Below are 23,313 nucleotides of genomic sequence, written 5' to 3'. Positions count from 1 at the left end.
ACCCTACAAATCTCAAACATTTAGACGCAGTTTAAAATGCAGAATTCTTGAATGCTTATTACGCGTTAGTGGGTATGAATTATTATACTTATCAGAGTAATGATTAAGAGTGATGTGTAAGCATGTGATCAGTCTAATTGAAATGAAGCCATCATAGTGCTGCATATGCAAGTTGAAATTCAAACTATTCAAAAGGTATTGCATTCTTTTTTTCCTTTGCTAACTGTAGGAAATTGAGAGAAAATAAAATTTCATGCTGCGTAAATTTAATTTAATCTGCAACAAGAAAAACAGGAAATCATATATGTTTTCGGATTCTGACCAAACTGCAATGGAATTCAGGACCTGGTGCCAGGGCCTCCACCAGGAGAGTCGAGTACACCAGCACGAGTGCCAATTCACCCTTTAACAAAAAGATTTGTACACCTTCTACATTTAACTGCATGGATCATTAATATTATAATAATTAGAGCCCAGAAGTTTAGGCACTAAAAATGGTCAAAATAGGCAGGCAAAAAGGCACTTAAAATACCTATAATAGGCACTAAAAAAAGGCATTTATAATTTTTGGAAGGAAGGAAATGTAGCTAAAAACTAAGGTATTAAGTGTCCAAAAACTAGCTGAAAAATTGGTTGCACTTAATTCATCTACCGTTTTAATTATGGTTTATAATAACTGCATTTTTATCCAAGTTAAATTGATTTCAAGCCCAAAATAAAGTATTTGAGGTACCTCAGGTTGATTTCATGGCCACCATTACTAGACGCGAGGCCCGAAAAGAAAATTATCTGCGGAGTGCCTTCAAGTTGCAAATAATTCTCATTTATTTGATGTATTATTTGGAACAATCAGTATCATTTCTATAGTTGATACATAGCTGCCTTGTTCTATTGTTGTAAAAAAAATTTTTTTTATTCCCTCATACATATGCGAGACTCCTCCAAGAATGGAGCCCTACGTGGCTGCATTTGTCTCATACCCCTGAGGGCAATTCTGGTCAATTTAATCAAATACCAAAAAATACAAAAAAAAAAAAAAAAAATAGCTATGGCTATTTGCAGTGCATTTATGGTGTAAAAAAACAGAATAAAAACAACATGGGGCTCCCATAGCCTGGTTTGCTCCTACCTCGCCTTGTGTGAGCCATGACGTCAACCGATGACCTCTTGGGACAATCATCTGTCAACTATACACATACAATGCCTGAGTAAGACATAACGTGAAGCATGTTGAGAAACAAATTTATAATTTTCCTCTGCTTTTCTAAAAGTGGGCTGAGTTCATCTGAAACAAAATTATTCATGTCTAACATCATCCGGTCAAAGCAAAGTTAATGCATGGCAACACCAAGTTCCTTATCTCTCAGATCATGTATTCATGTTTAAATGGGGCTGGAAGGACTGGGGGGAGACTTTCTGATGATAATTGATACTGAGAGTTGGGAAAATTTTTTAAAAAGCATTTCTTTTGTTCTCAATGCTCAAAATATCAAAGTTTGCATATAATGGCCTCTGAAATGCACCAATAAATTTAACACTATGCAAAAATAGGCATTTATGTCGGAAAAAGTTCAAAAAAGACTTTTTTTTCAGAAAAGCTTGAAAATAGGCAAAAATAGGTATTTATGGCATTTTGCCTGAACTTCCAGGTTCTATAATATAAATATTGAAAACATTATTACACATGAAAACATTGTGTAGTTAATGTTGTGTGGCACATAAATAAAATATTTCAAGTTTAAAAAGTATAGAGTAAGCGAGGCTGAAAAAACGTATAATAAGTGATTTCGGGAAGTCTCAAGAATTCTCTGGAAATTCAATTTCCCATTCCTGAGGGCTTCAAAATGTCGGGAATTTGGAAACCCTAGTTCCAGCTTAAAACATTTTCCCACTTAGTGAGACTTTTTTCGTGGTCCCAACTCTAAAAAATTCTTCTTAAGATTTCCAGTTAAAAGCATTTTTCCACTTACAACATTTTTTCCTGACAGTCTTTTGAAGAATGTTATAAGCAGGGTCCACTGTATTTATTTAAATTTATTCAAACAAACCCACGTTGAATAAAAGTTATGAGATAACCAGGGCTGTCTCAAAAACACTATAGGCTCCTGGGAAAAATGATACTTTGGGGTCACTAACACTAGCTTAGAGTACTGGCGTATCAATCACTACCCCAGTAGTACACTATATTGTTAGTATATCAGACCGGTACGAGTACAACATTGCCCACGTCAGACTGGTACCGGTCAGATATACTAACGATATAGGGTGCTAGTGGGGTACATACATACTGTCAAAAATTGGAGTATCAAAAGTTATGAGTAGGGCTTGGATTTTTATGCCCTATAGATGAAACGTCATTGCTGATAGGTTAAAAAACCTGAATTTACTGATCAGCAAAGACATTTCATCTGTAAGGGGCATAAAAATCTGAGCTCTAGTTATGAGATAACCAGGGGGTCTATTACGCTCACATCGTTATACAACGAGGTCGTTAGTGACGTCACGCCCTTAACAAAAATTCTCAATGAGCCCCATAACGCAAATCTCAACGACCATTGTTAAAACCTTGATTTTTCTCAGCAGCCGTCGGTATATCATTATCGATTTTGCGAAAAATTCCTCAGTCCGAGAGTTGCGTTAGCTCCGAAAGGAATGGACCAATCAGATCATTTTCTCCGCTGCTGATAATCGTCATCACTATCAGCGAGTGTTGAAAAAAATGTGCGTTATTATTGTATTTTTATTTATTTGTGCGTGTTGGTTGGTCCTAATTTTCTCGTAAGCTACATTTTTTTAAAATTCATCCGGATTCTTTCTATTTTTGTCAAATATTTGAGAAAGGGGTAGGCTATGCATGCACATCAAATTGGCACGGGGAAATTTTCTAAAAATTATTACGTTTAAAAAATGATGTTCTATTAAAGTTCGATGATGGTATGAATTTTCAAAACGACTAGCAAAAATATCACCATTATATATTCCCATGTTTTTACATATTTATCTACCGTCTTGATATTAAGACAAAATCAAGAACAAGTAACCTTTTATTTACATCATTAATTAGACAATTGGTTTCTTTATTTCACACATGAAAATGAAGTGCCACCAAATTTACACTGTTTTTTTTTTGCCACCTCTTTTATAATCCTATCAGAAAATGCACTCAAGGATTAGAAAAAAATTGTTGATTAATAAAATTTACTTCGATTTTTTATAGTGTGTGTGTGTAAAAGGGTGTTTATTGAATTACACTTCAATATACTGCACAGAAAGTAGCAATACAATTATTTTAACACTATCAGTGATATTACAAAATATTGATGTTATTAAACGAATTAAGGGAAAAATCTGTAGCGAATTTCAAAATACCTTGAAAACATATCGCGATAAAGAGATTTACCAGTTACATAATATTCTTATATTGAGATGAGTTCAAGGTTAGAATAAAGGCATCTCTGTGCAGGATTTGAAAAAACAAAAACAAAAAAACAATGTAGAGTGATTTATCTTTGTACCGAGTACAATAATTTATAATGACTTATCACTATGAATAATTTTTTTCAATCAGTATGTGTACAGATAACATTTTAAACGATAATGCTGTTTTTGAATCATGTTACTAAATTAAGTAACGTAATTCAGAGAATTATTATTCATTATAATGAAAAACTTGATAAATTAATAATGAATGAATAATTTCCAATTCTAACTAATTTGTCTCCATTGCTGTCACCTTCATCAAAAAATGTACACGCTAGCGGCCATGTTTATTTCTGTAACGCGAGCTTAACGAGTGGTCTCTGGTTCTTAGCTCCAGTTTGTTAGCTAACATTTCACGTCGATAACGAAAATTGCTAGTAACGATGTGAGAAAAATCAACCTTTAGCGATGATGACGTAAATCTACCCCACAATGCACCGCAAACACGTTTGAAACGCTGGCATAATGACATCAACATAATAGATCCCCTGGGCTGTCTCAAAAACACTATAGACTAATGCATTTGCATACGCAAAGGGGGTCCCTCAAGCCGAGATAGTAGTATTATTTTGCAGGAAAAAACTTGACCCCCCCCCCCCCCTGAGAAGAAAAAAAATCCAACCCTCCCCTTGCGAAAATTCTACATACGCCTATGGGCTCCTGGGGAAAACAATATTTTGGGATCACTAACTAGCTCAGAGTACTGGCCTACCAGTCACTAACCCAGCAGCACACTATATTGTTAGTATAACAGACTGGTACCGGTACAACATTGCCAACGTCAGATCAGTACCGGTCCATTTATTCAATGTGTTTTTGTTTCATTTTTTACCTTGAAAACAGCCAACCAGAGATGCTAATGCAAATAAAATATTGGAGAGGGATTCCTAGGGTTACTGGATGACCAATATGTGCAGGATTCGGGGTGTTTCCCCCCCCCCCCCCAGGGGAGGGGAAGGGAATGCATTGTGTATTTATGAATTATAAGGGAGCAGATCACACTCGCAAAGTTTATTTGCGAGTGTGTAAATTATGCTGACAGATGAGTATGAATAAGGTACTACCAAATGTTTACAACATCCAGAACTAATTTTGATTTAATTTCATTCTTACAATATTGTGATGATCGCTCATAGATGATTGAGCAGTTGAAGGGTCACGATCACCTGTTTTGAGTGGTTAAAATTTTTAAATGCATCTATTGTTTTTGTTGTTTTTTTTTTTTTGGTACATACTTTCTTATTTTTAGTACATGCTTGAATATTTTTAGCACAATTTCTGGATTTTTTTAGTGCATATAATAATGTCTGTAATGATTTTATTTAGCTAGGTGAAATTTTTTTCAAATACAATGGCCACATCAGGCAAAATGCCCAATGGGGTGGCTGAAAAGAGATGCCCACAAAAATATGGGTGTCAAATATGGCGAAACCTTGATATAACGATATACTCTGCGGACCAAGAAAAACATATTTGTAGAAGGATTCTTGTTATATTGAGAGGCAGCAGTTAAACATTAGAGTATAGACATTTTGAAATAAAACTTGAAAAAATATCATTGTAGAGGGATTTATTATTACATTGAGTTTCGTCGTAGCAAGGTTTCACTGTATTTTTATATTCAAGTTTTTTACGTTGAACCTGATTGTTAGCAAACAGGGTTTCCCATTACATTTAGCTGCTTTGTGCATAATATTAATTTGTTAGTTAGGTTGGAAGGAATCAGGTTTTAGCAAATAAATTGTTGAATCTCTGTCTGTTTATAGGGACTTCATAAAATGAATTTGGGGGGGCCTCAAAGCAGGGATTTTAATGCATGCTTGAAAGACATTTGTTCTTCTCTTTAGGTCATATTTTAGGAGCTTTCTAACTTCAGAGACTTTGCTACCGTTTGGAGTTCTTTTGAACAGGCAGAGGGTTTGGGAGGTTTATGACAGGCTTTTTCGTTGCCAGACCAGATTGAAGGGAATATGGGGTAATTGATGAAAATAATAAGAGTAAAACTGAGGAAGTGGTTGATACTGATTACTGATTTGGGTAGCTTCTTGATCGGGGGGGGGGGGGGAAGACCTAAAATATACTCTTATAAACACCAGCAGGAACTTCAGTAATAAGAAAGGTATTTCAAAAACTATGATTGCTTTTGAGGGCTTAGATTTCGTAGCTGTTACAGGAAATTCATCAAATGATCATAAATCTGTGTATCCTAATAATAAGACACTCCTAATCCTCAATATAAAGACACTCTGCAACCAAGAAAAAATATTGTTGTAAAGATTGTAGATTATAGTTATATCGAAAGGCAGCAGTTTAAAATTAGAGTAAAAGCATTTTGAAAAAATATCATTGCAGAGGGATTTATCGTTATTTTGAGTATCATTGTAGCAAGGTTTAACTATATATCTAAACAGCAACCCAATATACAAAAGAGGAATTATCTTAAAAAACAATAATTATGATACAATATAATACACCACTCATTAAAAAAAATTATGGTTGTTTCATCTAAGTATGGATAGCTTTTCACTTTATCCCAATATGCTTATCATATTTCTTTTTGAATGTCAATTATGTTAGAATTCACGACCCAGAGGGTAAGTGATTAAATATATTCACAACCCTATAGAGAAAAGTTCCCTGCAGTACCACAACTTGGAATTGTCCCTTGCCAATCGATACTGGTGTCTCCTTGTCAAAGCAGTCAACTGATGGTGCGTAAATAACTCAAGATCTATCCTATTTACCCTGTTGAAAATTTTGAACACTTCAATCAAATTCCCTCACACCTGTGCTATTCTAATGTAAAAATATTCAAAACATCACGTCTTTCTTCGTAGCTCAAGTCTTGTGTACCAACAAGAGCACATGTGACTCTTCTCTACCCCTCCAACCCAGTCTATGTCCCTCTGCGCTGTTTAGTGTCTCCCACAGGCAATTCAGGGACTGAGGAGGTTAAAGAACTCATTATGTCATGAATGAGTTATGAATTATTACATTTCAATGAAAAAATTGTCAATTGATTGGAAAAACAGGTGTTCGGGTGAAAATAAATGAATGAAACTTTTTGTGTGATAAATAACAGCAATTCAAGAACTCAAACATTTAATAACTATAAATTGCTTACTTTAAGCCTAGATATCTGAATTTTAGAGAATTCTCTTTTTCCTCCTTTAGCAGGAACAAGGCGTGTGTATAAAGCCTATAAAATTGAATAGCAAAAAAATTAATTATACAACTAATTTGAACACATACACATTCATGAGTGTTATTAAAAAAAATGAATATGCTTTTATATGTATTAAAGAAGAAAAGGTAAGAAAACTTTAATGAATGAGCTAAGAATGTTTTTTGTGAAAACATTCTTAGTTTAATTCACATGTTTTCACGAAAAACATTCAATTTCATGAACAATTTTTCAGCTAGCAAAGTCATTTATAAAACTATAATAAAGAGACAGCATTTATAAAAACCCTCAAGGTATATAGCCACCCATTTGAATTACAGATTAAGAATGAAATAAATTTTTGAAACCAAAAGAATTCAAGATATTTTTTTAAATACCAGCTCTCCAGCATTGCTTTTTATCAAGCTGGAAAGAGACAAAAATTCTGTTGTCTTAAAAATATACAGGATGTCTACAAATGATTGTTGTTTTTTCAAGATTTTAATGTAAGCATATTATTTGACATATGACCATTACCATGTCAGTGAATACCTACCTACAAATTTTGATTGCAAGTATGGTTTCTTGCATAAAATATAGCTCTGCTAATGTGAAAATATTCATCATAATAGGCAAACTTAACAAAAAAAAAAAACTCCAGCAATGAGATGCAGTCAGAGTCAATAAGTCATTTAATTGAAAGTAAAGAACAGAATCTGGAAAGGTTTTGGTGGTAGAAAGATATGATATATGAGATACATATAACATGAATGCCAAGACATTGACACTGAGCTTATCCCATTGTAAAGATCTCTCCCAACCCAGTCTTTATGGCAAAACCTGGAGGGAATAAGAGAGAGAGAAAAATGTGGGTTCGGCTTTGCAACAGATGTTAAGTATGTATACTTCATCTGATTGAGTTGCTTCGTGAAATATGCGAGCATCAATTTGAGCAGCAAGCAAATTATTAGCAGCAGTAACAGCATGTAAATCTCCAGTAAGATGAAGATTGAATTCTTCCATTGGAATGACTTGAGAGTATCCACCACCAGCAGCACCACCTATTAATGGAAAAAAAATAATAAAATATATTGAAGAAAGCCATATGGCGAATGACTAAGTAAAATTTTGTGTAAGAAGTCATAATATTGGGTAGTCCCAAAAGAGACATAAATTCTGCTTCATGTTCCTCAAACCAATCCTGTACAATATGAGCATTATAAGAGGGTGTATTGTATTTTTGAAATAGCCAACTCCACTGGAACAAACCGTCAACATTATAAGATGAACTTGATCAGAAATGATGTTTAGATATTTTATGAGAATTAGGCATTAATCAATATGGATTCAAGGATCAACGCATGCCAGGAAACATTCTCTAAACCTCCACAAGCTTGAAGAGTCATAGCAATCTATTTAGCAATGCATACTTGTGTCCCAAGTTTTGCCTCCCCTATTGTTGCCCCAAGATATTGATTGATACTTTAATTAAACCATCCTATTCGAGCTGCATTAAAGAACTCATACTATATTGCCGCTGTGGTGGTCGAGTGGTTATAGTGCCGGACTCGTGATGCGAGGATCCGGGTTCGAACCCCACAGTGGTGGTCGGCTGAAGTTGGTTTTCTGTGGTTCCCAACTTCAAGGCGCAAATGCGAGCCGATCTCCCCGTTAAAAAGTCTCGCCACAGAGAGCAACAGTCCTACAACGGTAAATCATTCAACCATAACACTTCACTCATAGTTTGTATAACTGGGGGCAGATGACAGCACTACACATAACAAGCATTACACAGAAACAAACTTTACGTCAGGTTGCACTACACGTACACGCACATTCCCGCATGTACCGATTCGTTGGGAGGTTCAGCGGGGAGGGGGGGTGTAGCAGTAGTAGGTAGGGGCTCGGGGGGGATCCATGATGTTCTTAAGTCAGCCACCTCGTTGGGCAATTTGCCTGTTGTGGCGTTGTATTTGTATTTGTATATTGGTCTGAGATGATATATGCATGCTTATTTTGTGGGAATAAATAGGGCTCACGAAAGACAATAGCAGCACTAAGCAACATAAGGAGAAAGAGACTTGAACAGCTTGGAGTGGGAGACTGGGGACCTGATGATGTCAATACATATTTTTTGGTAAAAAAATGAAAAAATCAAAAATAAATGTGAACAAAAAAATTTAAAAAGGATTCTTAGATACACATCTTTACCTGAGGATAAATAAAATATAGTCAGCAGGGAAGTTTTTTCAAAATAAATGGTGAAAAAAATTCATTCAAAAGATAGACAAATCCAACATGGCATTTTGTCTATTTCAGCACTTAACTTGATATTTATGCTTGACAATTGCAACATGTTCTATATATTTTGGTAGTTTATTTTCAACTTGGACAACTACTGATAAATAATTTTTTGTCAATTACAATTTTTATTATTATTATTTTTTGTGTTTCTTAGTCTTTTTGTCAATTAATTTTATGGGGACAGCAGATTTCTAATTTGTCTCTATTTTACTAGAGCACAAGCTGCATTCTCAAAGCAGTCCTCAGATGAAACATTACTGTAGCTTGATGTTGCAACCAAGAAATTTAGATTTTTTTACCTTTCCCCCCTAATTTATGATTAAACCTTCTTTCCGGTTACCTAATGCCAGGAGAAAGACATTTTTACATGTTTTGCACTACAAATAAAAAACTATGTTTGTTGAAAACATGTGCTTCTCAGAAATAATAGAAGTCTCTAAATTGAAACATGAGGTAAATTAAAAATAATTTTCAATCATATATTTCTCACATAAAAATGTAGCAAGGGGGAAGGACAATTAATAAAGACACTCACCTCTTTTTTTTTCCTGAATAAATCTAATTTGTAAAGTAATTTACAATTCTAATTGATTTAAAAGGAGAGCTTCAAGTGATGACTACATTCGTATTAACCTTTTTAACACAAAATTTGGTAAGTGGCAATTGGTGTTGTAAGACTTGAATTAATGTTTTTTAAATGTCACAAATGAAAAAAAAAAAGCTGGGGGAAATTTTCATTTGGCTATAAACTATTGACAAACAATATTTAAAATTATGAGAAAGATGAAATATGAAAGTATACGGATCCTAAAATATATATTATTGGAAAAAAGAATAGATTTTTGTTTTAAGATAGAAAGTTTTCATTTTGAAATTTGAAAAAAATGTGCTGGAAACAACCAGGAGAAGGACATTTCCTTAAGAAATGAAAATTTGTTCAAGCAAATTTTAAAAAAATCTATCAATGAAAAAATTATAAACAGAGCTGCAACTTGAGTCAGAAACAGCAATATAAATAGAAAGTAACAGAAAAAAAACAGATTTTTTTCTGTCACTTTCTATTTATATTGCTGTTTCTGAATTATATTGTTTCTATTTATATTGCTGTTTCTGAATTATATTGTTTCTATTTATATTGCTGTTTCTGAATTATATTGTTTCTATTTATATTGCTGTTTCTGAATTATATTGTTTCTATTTATATTGCTGTTTCTGAATTATATTGTTTCTGAATTATATTGTTTCTATTTATATTGCTGTTTCTATTTATATTGCTGTTTCTGAATTATATTGTTTCTATTTATATTGCTGTTTCTGAATTACATTGTTTCTATTTATATTGCTGTTTCTGAATTATATTGTTTCTATTTATATTGCTGCTGGCAAGGTTTGGCCTAGTTAAGGAGGGCCTTGCAGATGCAATAGACAAAAATTTTCTGTAACCTCCCCAATTTTAAGCAACATAAACACTTTTTTCACTCCTTCTGGTTATCGTGTGGTTGGAAAGTTCTTCTTTGTGACATATTTCATGTGATGCTATCTTTGTGTTTCATGTCCAAAAGATAAGTTATTTTTGAAATTCACAGAGCTAAAAATCATAGCACACTATTAAAAAAAAAATCCCTGGGACTTCCCAAATCCTAGAGCTGCCTCTGCTCATGACTCAAATATGGTTGTGTATCCCTGATATACAGTAGTGTTCAAAAGTCTTTTGATAAATACAATAATGCTTGTCAATCCAGCTCATTTGCATGCACTGTTGTGACTGACATATGTAAAGCAGAAGGAAAATACTGTGACAGCCACTCAGCTTTCCCTAAAAAAGTGGTTTCTGCGGAGGTGATTGTTGAATAGAAATTGTATGATAGGAATAAATTATTTAGGGAGGCATGTCAAAATAACGGTTTTCAATGTCACAAAAAAAATCTTATGCTCAGTTTATTTACAATGCCAAAAAAAAAACAGATACATAGACTGTGAAACCTTGCTACAATGGCGCTTGATATAAATAATGATAAATCTCTCTACAACGGTATTTGTTTAACTCTTATTAGGAATCACCTGTACTCTAATGTTAAACTTCTCTCGATACAACCATATCCTTTACTGTGATAAACTCCTTTATAATGATATTTTTTGAGGATATTTTGAAACAAAAATATTTTTCTATTTTTTTGTTCAAAAAATATACTTCAATATATTTTTAAACTAGTCACATATTTTAGTTCTTCTGAGGAAATCTAATAACATCGGTATTTGGCATCACTACTTTTTGTGTGATACATCAAAGTGTATTACCATAAACCTCTTTACAGGGGCAATACATCTATCTGAATTTTGTTTATCAGATAATCAATTAAAATCTTTTGTGGCGAATTAATACCCAAAAGCAAATTTTTTTGGGGGTACTAACAACATCGATTGTGCCAACCGCACCATAAATTTTTGGCACCCCTAATAATGATGTTGCCTCTTGATATAAAGATAATCCCTCTACAATGATATTTTTACTGGTCCAGTATTGTTACGTATATCTATGTTTCTCACTGTATTTTATGCAGAACTTGAAAATCAATTCCTTCATCTGTATTATCAGGGATGTGTTCTTGCCTTATAGCAAATTGTACATGTTCTTTCCTCACATTTATTTTACTCTCTTATTTTTGTTTTTCTGAATCTTCGCGTGCTAAAAAGGGAGGAAAGTATCCACAAAGTCAGCATTTTGTCACCCTTCACCTATTCAGCAAAAATCATAGGTTTGTCTTGTTTACCCTGTGAACCTGAGAGCAAATTTTAAACTATCTTATCCACTAGGAGAAACCATATAGCATTGGCCTTTGTCATCCTATTTACAAATGTTTTTAACCTGATAGTGTCACACATGAACAGCAACTTTTTTTGTTCCTCTCCTTCCCAATGTCTACCATAATTGTGATATCTCCTGATTTCAGAAAATAATTTTGCTACTTTGAAGTACTATACTGTAGTGACCATAGTTATACACTATAACCCGCGGGATATCACAGAATAGGCTGACAAAACATCTGGTTACAGTTTCCAATGCATTCTGCAAAAACAAAATATAGTCAATTTCAAATACAGTGATACCTCTGCAAACAAAGAAAATTTGGTCTAGAATCACATTCATTAGCCAAAATATTGGAAGTTGAAACACAATTTCCCATAGTTCAGCCATCCAAGGCAAACATTATTTTGCCACCCCCCAACTTCAAAAATTGATAATTTTGCCACCCGGGGTAGTTCCCTCCCCCTCTCTCCTCTAGTTCCAACCTTGCCAGGTACTGTTCAAGATTTAAAGATATGTTTTTTAAAACACCAAGGAACACTTTGAAAATACTGAAGGCTTAAATGAACAGCTTCAATCTTCTCATACTGAATATTTTTTTTATTTTACACTATGTACACAACTGAGTCTTGTTCATAGGTATCTCCATCCATTTGTGATTTGGTAAGCTCATTTTTGTTTCTGATACATACAGATGGAAAAGGTAAGTTTCTAGAATGTCTAGTTTGATGCTAAGAGTTTTGTACTGACAGAATGCATGCTCTGGAAACATTCACGTCTAGGCTCTTTTTTTAAATGCATTTTCTCTCAGCCTAATATTTCATTTTACATGAAATGGTTCAAAAACTTTCAAAAAGAAAAGTACAAGTACATCTATAAAAAGATTCTGATGGACATGAATTAACCGGGCTTGAGTGACAGTAATTTCAATCATGATAGGTGTGAAAACTGAGCTCACAACATGTCTATGTTAGAGGTTAGCATATGCATCCATATCAACTAAAATGTCTAAGGCAGAAAAATCATGAAAAAAAAACTTTGTTAGTTGAAAAATTTGTAGCCGTGGCATTTGTTAGCTGAAGACTGTATTAAAAAATGGATTTTGTGTTTACAAAAATTTAGAAACTTACCTTTAATCCCAAATGTTGGGCCTTGAGAAGGCTGTCTGACACATGCAAACGCATTTCGAGATAAATGAGCACCTAAAGCCTGGCATAAGCCAATAGTTGTTGTGCTTTTTCCTTCTCCAAGAGGAGTGGGTGTTATCCTAGTATGTTTTTGACAAAAGCACAAATATTATCAAAACATGCAAAATATTAATAAAACATACAGATACCTGTCACAACTATTTTGGTGAGCTTGTTTAAAGAAACAGTCTACTCATATAATTCACAGAAATGAAGAATCTCTCTAAAGAAGATTACAGACTCTGAAAGAGGTGTGCAATTTTTTGTCTGGGCTAGGGTTACTAGGATTGTGAAATCCCAATGTGTGGACATGCATGTGTGCTCCATTAGCAAGGTTATTTGTTTTTGTACTAAACAGATGATGCCAATGCACTGATCAGTAACTGATGACTTTGATTAAGGAAAAAAAATAAATAGCTCACAAAAGAATGATAATAGGACTTCTTTCTGTTATTATTCTGGAAGTTTTGCCAGTTTTACTTTGCCCAGAGTGTGGTTAAAGGTTTTGTTATGCCATCAAATATCATATTATTAACTATTATTTTGTATTATAATTATTAACTATTATTTTGTATTATAATTATTAACTATTATTTTGTATTATAATTATTATCTATTATTTTGTATTATAATTATTATCTATTATTTTGTATTATAATTATTAACTATTATTTTGTATTATAATTATTAACTATTATTTTGTATTATAATTATTAACTATTATTTTGTATTATAATTATTAACTATAATATAATACTATAATAGTTGTTAATTATTGTAGTATTATATTATTAACTATTGTAGTATTATATTATTTAACAATTTATTTAGTAAAGTATAGTATTTATTTATTTTGTATTTATAAGCATTTACTTTTTATTTAGTGTAATATGTCAGAAGAAATTTAATCATTTTGGAATATATGCTTGCCACTGATTTGCTTTGAGTCTCCCATTTCTTGGCTTTGTCATGTAATTCTATTGATGAATGTTGTCTTAAGGTCACTATGACTAATGGCTGTCTCAAAATATTTTTATTCACTTTAGCACATAAATTGACAACTCACTACTAACCAAGTAGTTTCAATATTTATAGGAAGCAATGCTATCACAACCCATTCCCTATCATTTATGAACACTGCTTGCTTTCATCAAAAATATATGTGAATTGCATGAATTTTTTGAACTACATTTAACCAAGTTATCTCAATTTTTATATTGATTGCTCAAATTATGAGAAACCAGTGTATTTTTACTACTCAGGACCAGGACTAGAGGAGAGCAAAGGGAGCTAATACTCTGGGTGATAATCTTGAGAGGTCAGTTAATTCTATGTAAAACATGTCATAATTATAAAATAGACTTTTATATTGGACGGTGGCAAAATTACACTTGCCCCTCTCTTCTGACAAAAATCCTAATAACGACTCTAGTACTACTACTTATATGAATATTTCGTTTGCACTATACTTACCCAGCAACAACAATATACCTTCCAGAACATCTATCTTTTATTCGATCCATGACAGAAAGCAATACTTTAGCTTTTTTTTTACCGTAAAGCTCAATCTCATAGGGTAAAAGCCCAATTTCTTCAGCTAAAACATCTATATTCTTTGGTGTTTGGGATCTTGCTATTTCAATATCACTGTAAAAATTGAAAGAAACACAAATACTTGTTGGAATAAATTTATATATAATATGTCAAACAAGCTTTATTTTATCAATATTTTTTAGGGCATCGTGCTGCCATTTTTTAGAATTTAGAATTTATTGACACACAAACATACAAAACGGGGAGGGGGGGATAAAACATGAATAGGGAAAAAAAACACAATGGGGTGGGGGAAATCAATGCTAATATCCAGAATAGACCCAAGAGATCTATATGTGATCTGTCCAGGGTCGAACTGCAAATTATTTCAACGTTGGCAAACACGTGCTATTGAAACACAATACTCAGCATTATAAATATACATAAATGACACAAGTTGATCAAACAATAGGTACAATATAAGATATGGTTGTTATTTTTATCCAATGGTGTTCTTTTCTCTGTTTTTTTTTTTTTAATACAAGTGAAGTATAGAAGCATAAGAGAGGCAAAACAAACTTGGTTAAACACTTGGCATATATTGGTGTTTCTTTAGAATTTGGAGTTTTAGTCAAAATTTTTTAGCAACTGAATTATAAGGAGTTAATGTAATCTAAAAGCAATTTTTTGAAGCAGTTTATGGTTTTATACTAAAATTTTAGTTCTTGATAATGCAGTAGAATCCTAATACACATAATGATCTCCTTTACATAATGAATTTTGTTCAAGTTTCTGTGTGTATATTTGTATCCATTTTGAGCTCAATTCAACAATGGTTTTGGATGTAATGAATAAAACTGTCAGTCCAAACCGATTTATTAATTTTTGAATTTTAATTCAAAATTTTGAATTAAATTATTTTGAATGACTTTTGAGTTTAAATTTATAATATTTTTCAGAATGAATTAAGAGTTGCATAAAAAATCTATTCATACAGCAAATCAATCATTATACTACAGGGTGGGTGCAAAAGAAATAAACACTTTCAACATAACATAGAAAGTTTAAAAAAAATCTTACAGATAAATAACTTGTATAAGTTTGTATCCTCAAGTTTTCTGAGATAAATTATAAATTTTTTGGAGTGAAATGATTTCTTGGTCAACCTGTAAATCTCAATGCAATAATCATGTTCTTGCCAAATACACTGAGGCTAGACCTAAGTGCCCAAAAGTCACTTTTTTTCATAGCAAGTCAAAAAGCTTTCTGTGCTGTACCTCATGAAAAGATGTACATGGTAATCTGCTAAAGAAAACCAGCTACTGCAATATACTCTGGACTTTATGTGACCCCACAGCCAAAAATCAACCATTCACAAGACCAGTGAGTGAAAAAAAGGGGGGAGGGACATCAATTTTTACAGTAACATCTGATTAGTTTTTCTTCACTACATACACAAATATGCTTGTCAGAAACTGCTTCATTGATGATGCAATGCAAGGAGGTGTCCTGTCTTGCATGAATGTAACTCATCGAGTTTATGTTACTGGAGGGAGCATCCCTCCAGACTGCATCTACATCTAATGCAAGGAAACCATGTGACTCGGTGAAAATAAAGCTTGTTTGCCAATAGAAATGTACAGTTCGGTCTCTAAATATTGCGTTTTAAAGATTTAAAACTCATCTAAAGATGAAAAAAGATTAAATTATTTATTTCATTAATACTGGAATCAATTATTTCATTAATACTGGAATCAATTATTTCATTAATACTGGAATCAATTATTTCATTAATACTGGAATCATTTATTTCATTAATGCAGGAATAATTTCTTTCATTAATGCTGGAATAATTTATTTCATTAATGCAGGAATAATTTCTTTCATTAATGCTGGAATAATTTATTTCATTAATGCTGGAATAATTTTTTTCATTTTTTAATGCTGGAATAATTTTTTTCATTTTTTAATTCTGGAATTATTTCCTTTAATATTATTTATGATTCTGAAATTATATCTCATTAATTCTGGAATTATCCCTCATTAATTATGGAACTATCTTTCATTAATTTTGGAATTTTCACTTTTTCATTAATTTTGGAATTTTCACTTTTTCATTAATGCTGAAATTATTTCTTTCATTAATGCTGAAATTATTTCTTTCATTAATGCTGAAATTATTTCTTTCATTGATTCTGAAATTATATCTAATTAATTTTGGAATTATCACTTCATTAATGCTGAAATTACCTCTTTCATCAATTTTGGAATTATCTCTTCCATTAATTCTATAATTTTTTTTCATTAATTTGGAATTATTCCTTTTTCTTAATTCCGGAATTATTTCTTTCATTAATTCTGAAATTATCGCTTTCATTTATCTTGGAACTAAAAATTATCGCTTTCATTTATCTTGGAACTGAAATTATCTGTTTCATTAAACTAGAATTTTTCTTTCATTTATTTTAGAATCATCTTTCATTTATTTTAGAATCATCTTTTATTTATTTTAGAATCATCTTTCATTAATTCCGGAATTATCACTTTCATTAATTCCGGAATTATCACTTTCATTAATTCCGGAATTATCACTTTCATTAATTTTGAAATTATCAATTTCGTCAATGCTGAAAGTATCTCTTTCACTAATTCTGGAATTGTCTTTAATTAATTCTCCAATTATGTTTCGTTAATGCTGGAATTATCACTTTCATTTATTTTGGAACTGAAATTATCTCTTTCATTAGTTTTGGAATTATCTTTCATTAATTTTGGAATTATCTTTCATTAATTTTGGAATTATCTTTCATTAATTTTGGAATTATCTTTCATCAATTTTGGAATTATCTTTCATTAATTTTTAAATTATCTTTAGTTAATTCTGGAATTATCACTTTCATTGATTTTTTAATTATCAATTTCATCAATACTGAAAATATCTCTATCATTAATTCTGGAATTATCTTTAATTACTCTCATGAAAGGAATGCCGCATGCGACTCATGAAAGGAACAAATCTAAATTATAGAAACAGAGAAATGAATCCATCTGCTTGTGTTTGCTTTAAAAATGCTTGATTAATTAATTTCAAAAATCCTAAACTATACAGATTGATGCAAGTGGATAATATAAGACAATATGTATACTCTAAGTGAGCTCAATATTTCGAAAACCAAAGATTCAATTCAATTTTTAAAATTATTCATGTGGCGGAAAACCCTACTAAATTTCCGCATTTCTATGCTAAAATCGACAATTTTAACATTGATCTCTATGGGGGATCATGTTTGTTTGCACCGAGTCACGTGATCTTCCGACGGAGATGTTGGGGGACACCGTTCTCAGCACTGCCAAGGCGGAGACAGCTGATGTATACTCCCTCCACTAATATAAGCTTGATGATATAACTGCATGAAGAAATTGTCTACTTTCAGTTAATAATGTTCTCACTCACTTACAAAGTGTAATTTCTTGAGCTGACAAATGCATAAAACAATAATTGCTTTATGATATGCTGATCAAATATGGAATTAAGCATCCCAGACTTCTTATTAATCAAATATATACAATTAAAAAAATTTACTCTTGAATGCAAATAAGAGTTGTATTTTTCATATAGCTATGTGATTTGATTACTTGTAAATATCTGAAATCAACAGAAATTGTAATTAATTTTTTCTCTATCAAAAAACTATCAAAAATCTTTTATGAGAACAATTTTTTTCACAAACCATATCTGAATACAATTGCATTCACAAAATTATTTGACACCTTGTACATACGCTTACAAAGAAGAATAAGGAACTTTTTCTTTGTTTAGGAAAATCAGTATGTTATGTAGTTTTTTTTAATAAAAGAAGTAGCATTTGGAATCTAAAGTCAAGTAGAGTATATGGAATTGCTGGTCATTAATAAATTTTTTTGCACTGACCATGGTTCACTTGCCATCATAGAACCTACAGTTTATTGCCAAATCTGAATTGCAACATCTGACATTATTATTATTTTCCATTTATTTTAACCACTCAGTAGGGGACGGTTTGCAGTAGCAATGTATTCTGCAGTCATCTAATCGCCATTTCTCTTGTACCTCCCCATCAGGAAAGATTTCAACAACAACAAATCAAGTATCAAACTTGTGACACCTGTGAACATTCTTTGCTGAAGTAGACAGGTATCTTATCAAACTAGGCTTTTGCATCTGTATATGGAATTAAGCATCACAGATTTCTCATTATTCAAATATATACAATTAAAAAATATATAGTCTCAAAGTTGCTGTTGATTAAAAAATGTTACAATACATTTAATATAACAGACAAGGAAAAACTACACAATGAGCATAGTTTAAATAAAGAAAAATTCTCATACCTCAAAATTGGTCTTTTACAATGCAACTGCAAGGGTCTAAATGACCAAGTGGCATGCTAGAAAGTAAAGAGTCAAATTTACACGGGAGAACAACAAAATCAATAAATATCAAGAATAAATAAAAACGTGCATTAGTTACTCACAAATCAAAACCAAATGCAGATACAGTTGACATTCAAAAATCCTGCATTCTCTGGACCTGAGGAGTGCCAGATTTTAAAAAATGCCAGATGTTAGATAGTGTGCTGTATATATTTAACAGAAAATGAATACCTACAGTACTTAAAAAAAAGAAAATTAGACATTAAATGAAAAGGACATGAAATTTTAATGTTCATCAAACTGAATAAAACAGTTCTACAGAACAAAGAAAACAGTAGCGAGCCAAAGCAGCAAATTTGAAAATGTTCTTCAAAATTCATACTAGAAATTTGAAGGAACAGGATCATCGATAACTGGATTTTTGAATGTCAACTGCGTAATCATATTTTGTCTCCAAAATTTTCATTCTTAAGAAAACTATAAATATATATAAAATATATATATATATATATCAGGGTGTCCCATCAAGAGCGCCCAAACTCTACACAGCCAGATTTTTCACTTGGAATACATAAAAAATTTCCAAAGAACTGTATGTGTACAACCAATAGTTTTCAAGAAAAATTTGAAAAAAAAGTATGACTTCATATCTTCCTGACATTCTGAGTGGATATTGCAACTATAGGTTGTATAGTAAATATTGTTCGTCTTGATGGACAGCCCCTCCAATTTTTTTTCTAAATAGTTTATGCACACCCTGTATATTGAGGTTCATCATATACTGAAAATATGCAGGAACTGAGGATTAATTCATTTCATACCATATCATCCAAAAAATGTTGATTGCACAGAGTCCATTTAGCAGACAATAATGTTTTATTCTATTTTCATCAGCATAAACTTGAACAAGAGTGCAGTCACTTTTTTTTTGAGAGAGAGAGAGATAGGAACATGTATAAAAAAAACTAATCACTGGGAGTGCAAAAACTTTCCTCATTACAACCAAACTTTTTAGTCAAGTGCTTTTAAAAAATGTGAGATTTAGCAATAAATTTTTGCAATTAAATAGCAAATCAAACATGTTTTTTAATGCGCTTGTATTAACAATGATTGAATTGAGCGAGTTCAACTGCATTTATTTGTAACATAATCTCTTATATAAAATATGTTTGTTTTCATTACTTTTCTAGTTTCTCTTAAAAGAGTAAGCTTTGCAGCATGAAGTGTGTTCTTTATCAACATAATAGCAGCCATGGGACCAACACCATCTGGTACAGGTGTTATATGAGAAGCAACTTGGCTCACTTCTTCAAAGTGAACATCTCCCACTAGTTTGGTTCCTTAAAGCATTGAGTAGAAAAAAAAATTTAATATAAATACATGAGAATAGAGAAATTTAAATATCATTTGTATCCAAACCTAAAAATCTAAAAATCTGATTATTTGGTAATCGATAAATATTAGAATGGCGTAAATAAGATTACAATTTCAAAAAGTAAATTTGAATAAATAAACATAAAAATAAAACATAACATACATACAGGTTGTTTTAGAAATGAATGTGCAAAACTTCTAAGAGAGATAATATATATAAATGGAGGATCATAAATACAATATTCAAGTGCTAGTGTATAGAGAAGATGAGAAACAAGATCTAGAGCTCCCACTCAAAAAATGAGAAAAAGTAGCAAAACGCAGGACTAAAAAGTAGGATGGGGGGAGGGTAACCCCCTTAGACAACATAATCATATCATAATGGGAAAAATCCCTAAAACAATTTTTTTTGAAAAAAAAGAAGAAAATTTCAAATATGTTTAAAAAAATTTCAAATAATTAAAAAAAAATTTAATTTTGAATTAACTTTTTTTTCTTAGCACTATTTCAGTTTCCTATAAGATTGACTCAAGCCAAAACAAAATGACAGTTACAAAACCAATTTTTGGCCAAAACAGTGCACTAGCAACCACAGATAATTCTTTGCTGTCTCTCCTCACATATATCACATTCTTTTTTGGAGTCTTCCAAAGTGAAGAGCTTGTCAACTCTCTTCGACAAGGCACAGCAAATTTCGAAGACTTAAGTTTTTTAAGAATGACGCACCTTCGAGAGCACTGTCAAAAGCACAATGCAAAATGTGTAAATTACAAGATCTGACGTAAATAAGGCAAGGTGAACCAGATAGTTTTACTGTGTTGTTCATCATTTTTTAAATTTTACTGTTTTGCTCATATTTTACAGTTCAATGCCAGTGTAATCATTTTTGACAAATGGAGCACTTCCATTTCTAGCTCTTTGCTGAGCATTGTAAATATTGTTTATGCCTCTTCATGCATTAAAAATACAGAAGACAACTGAATGCTATTGGGTAACATCACCAAACCTAGAATAGGCCTATGTATCCAACTGCTTTGAAATGCAAACTGCTGTTTTACCTATTTGCACCATAATTTTGAAGGATGAAAGTTACTGTCCAAGACCATGAAATAATAAATACAAAATTATTTTTCCATCCAGACAGAAGTTTTTAATGACTACTATACTTGTTGAACCCTGAAACTAAGCAAATAAAAAATTAATCAACCAAATGGTCCACATACACCCCCCCCCCCTTTCCTCCAAATTACCTTAAAAATGATACAATTTCTGTTTTGGCAGAATCATTAACTGCATTCTCTAACATTTGCAATATTTGGCAATATCTCAATGATTTCCCGCTCAATTAAAATCAATTACACAAATTTTGTCAATAGGATTTGGCAAAAAAGTAGGAAAAGTAGGACAAAACCAAGAAAGTAGGATAAAAGTAGGACATTTTACCAAAAAGTAGGATGAGTGGGAGCCCTAGAGATCGGAACACAGATGAGAGAGTGAAGTGCATTAAGGTTAGAGAAGGTGCTCAAAGATGAGCAGTAACAGACACTTGGCAGTGTCAGTGCATGAAACATAAACATTTTGAAACTCGATAAGATGCTCGCCTAAAGTACCAAAGGATGTTTAGAGGTGTCGCGAATTCGATACCTGGCTCGTCCTTGTCAGAAAAATTTCCTGACATGGGTACAACAACAAAAAAATGGCAACATGACTGTAGGAAAAAATTGCTGCGGCAGGGAGTCCCCCATCAAGGGGTTAGTGCACCAACCTCTCGATGAGTATAAAAAACAAATCTGCTGTTTGGAATTGGCAAATAAATTGTAGGTCCCGGTCTAATTAGCCCTCGTGTGCAGAAAATGACTGTGATGCGACAAAAATGATCAATGAATGAACAGAGATGCATGCTACAAGGTCTTTATCTTAGGCAACAGAGTTACCATATACCAATCATATTATGTAGCCCCAGAAGCATTAATTAATGTATGTCAAATCTGCACTCATCTCATCAGATACCATTCCTGGTACAGTCACATAGGAGCTTATTCTACTGTTCTATATGGAGTTGCATATCAGCCATCTCTGTCTTTCTGAACTCAGTCATCTTCCTACCACAGAATATTAAGAAATGACAGTATCCTGGAGAAATTCATCTGCAGTCTACCAAATCACATCATCTACTACATTAAAATGGTGCTTATGATTCTTCATAAGTTATAATTCTGATTAGTCTTTGAGAAACTTAAATGGCTTAGAAATTTGTACATGCATTTCTGAAACACCCTGTATAATAAATATATCACTTATATAAACAAGAACAAAATAAAATCATGATATTGATAATATTGATAAGAAAATTCAATGATTAAAGTATAATCAGCTTAAGGTCACATTAGCTTTTTAACACTAGCTATCGGTAGAAATTTAATTCTCTACCAATTTTTAAATTTTATCTTACTCATTTGCCTGAAATGCCTTGCACTGTTCAGCAATATGACTTATTACAAAAGCAAAACTTCAGGACAGAAAGAAGGAAAAGTTCTTCCGCAGAAATATAAAATAGGTAGTGTCACAAAATAAGAGCTTCTTTATTGATAACCTTTTCAATAGAGAATCACCTTTCTTTAGCAAAAAAAATTAAAAAACTTTGCAATTCATAACATGAATGGTACTTTGCGAAACGAGGTACATAAATGAAAGGAAATAGCATCATTTTCCTATATGTCTTTGGATGGTACTGCTGGGAAAAACACATAAAAAAGGGGTACATAAGTGAAAGTGAAAAATTACCGTATTTGCAACACTTCACTCTAGCTCAGTGGTTCTCAACCGGGTGTCATATGCCCCCCCCCCAGTGGTATTGGGATATTTCAAGGGGCCACGGAAGAAAATGGAGAAAGGGGCCATGACAGGTGGTTTGGAGGGCTGCAGAGAGCTGAGAAGAAAAATTAATGAAGAAATAAAGCATTTATAAACTGAAGAGCCAAAAAAACTGGTCAGGCATGCGTATGCAAATAAAGAGATATGGAACCAATCAGAGTACAGCGCTGCGGTCGGCA

The 23,313-nt window shown here is 32.3% G+C and overlaps 1 protein-coding gene across 6 annotated transcripts in view; it reads right to left on the bottom strand.

Annotated features, from left to right (window-relative positions):
• Positions 1-23,313, bottom strand: part of pug (pug C-1-tetrahydrofolate synthase, cytoplasmic) — a 114,569-nt gene that overhangs the window by 52,002 nt on the left and 39,254 nt on the right. For all 6 annotated transcript variants that reach the window (XM_089238693.1, XM_089238695.1, XM_089238691.1 and 3 more), the window contains exons 10-15: positions 20,069-20,226; positions 18,845-18,900; positions 14,414-14,587; positions 12,884-13,020; positions 7,550-7,704; positions 6,605-6,679 (exon numbers count right to left, since the gene is read on the bottom strand). In XM_089238693.1, the coding sequence (XP_089094819.1) occupies positions 6,605-6,679; positions 7,550-7,704; positions 12,884-13,020; positions 14,414-14,587; positions 18,845-18,900; positions 20,069-20,226 (755 nt within the window). The remainder of the gene's footprint in view (positions 1-6,604; positions 6,680-7,549; positions 7,705-12,883; positions 13,021-14,413; positions 14,588-18,844; positions 18,901-20,068; positions 20,227-23,313) is intronic.

This window comes from Pholcus phalangioides, unplaced genomic scaffold (genome assembly GCF_987345545.1).
Source record: "Pholcus phalangioides strain wild (caught in Gottingen) unplaced genomic scaffold, Ppha-v1.0 ptg000011l_1, whole genome shotgun sequence".
NCBI lineage: Eukaryota > Metazoa > Arthropoda > Arachnida > Araneae > Pholcidae > Pholcus > Pholcus phalangioides.
The sequence above is the reverse complement of the archived record's forward strand: the minus strand, read 5'-3'. Positions and strand labels throughout refer to the sequence as shown.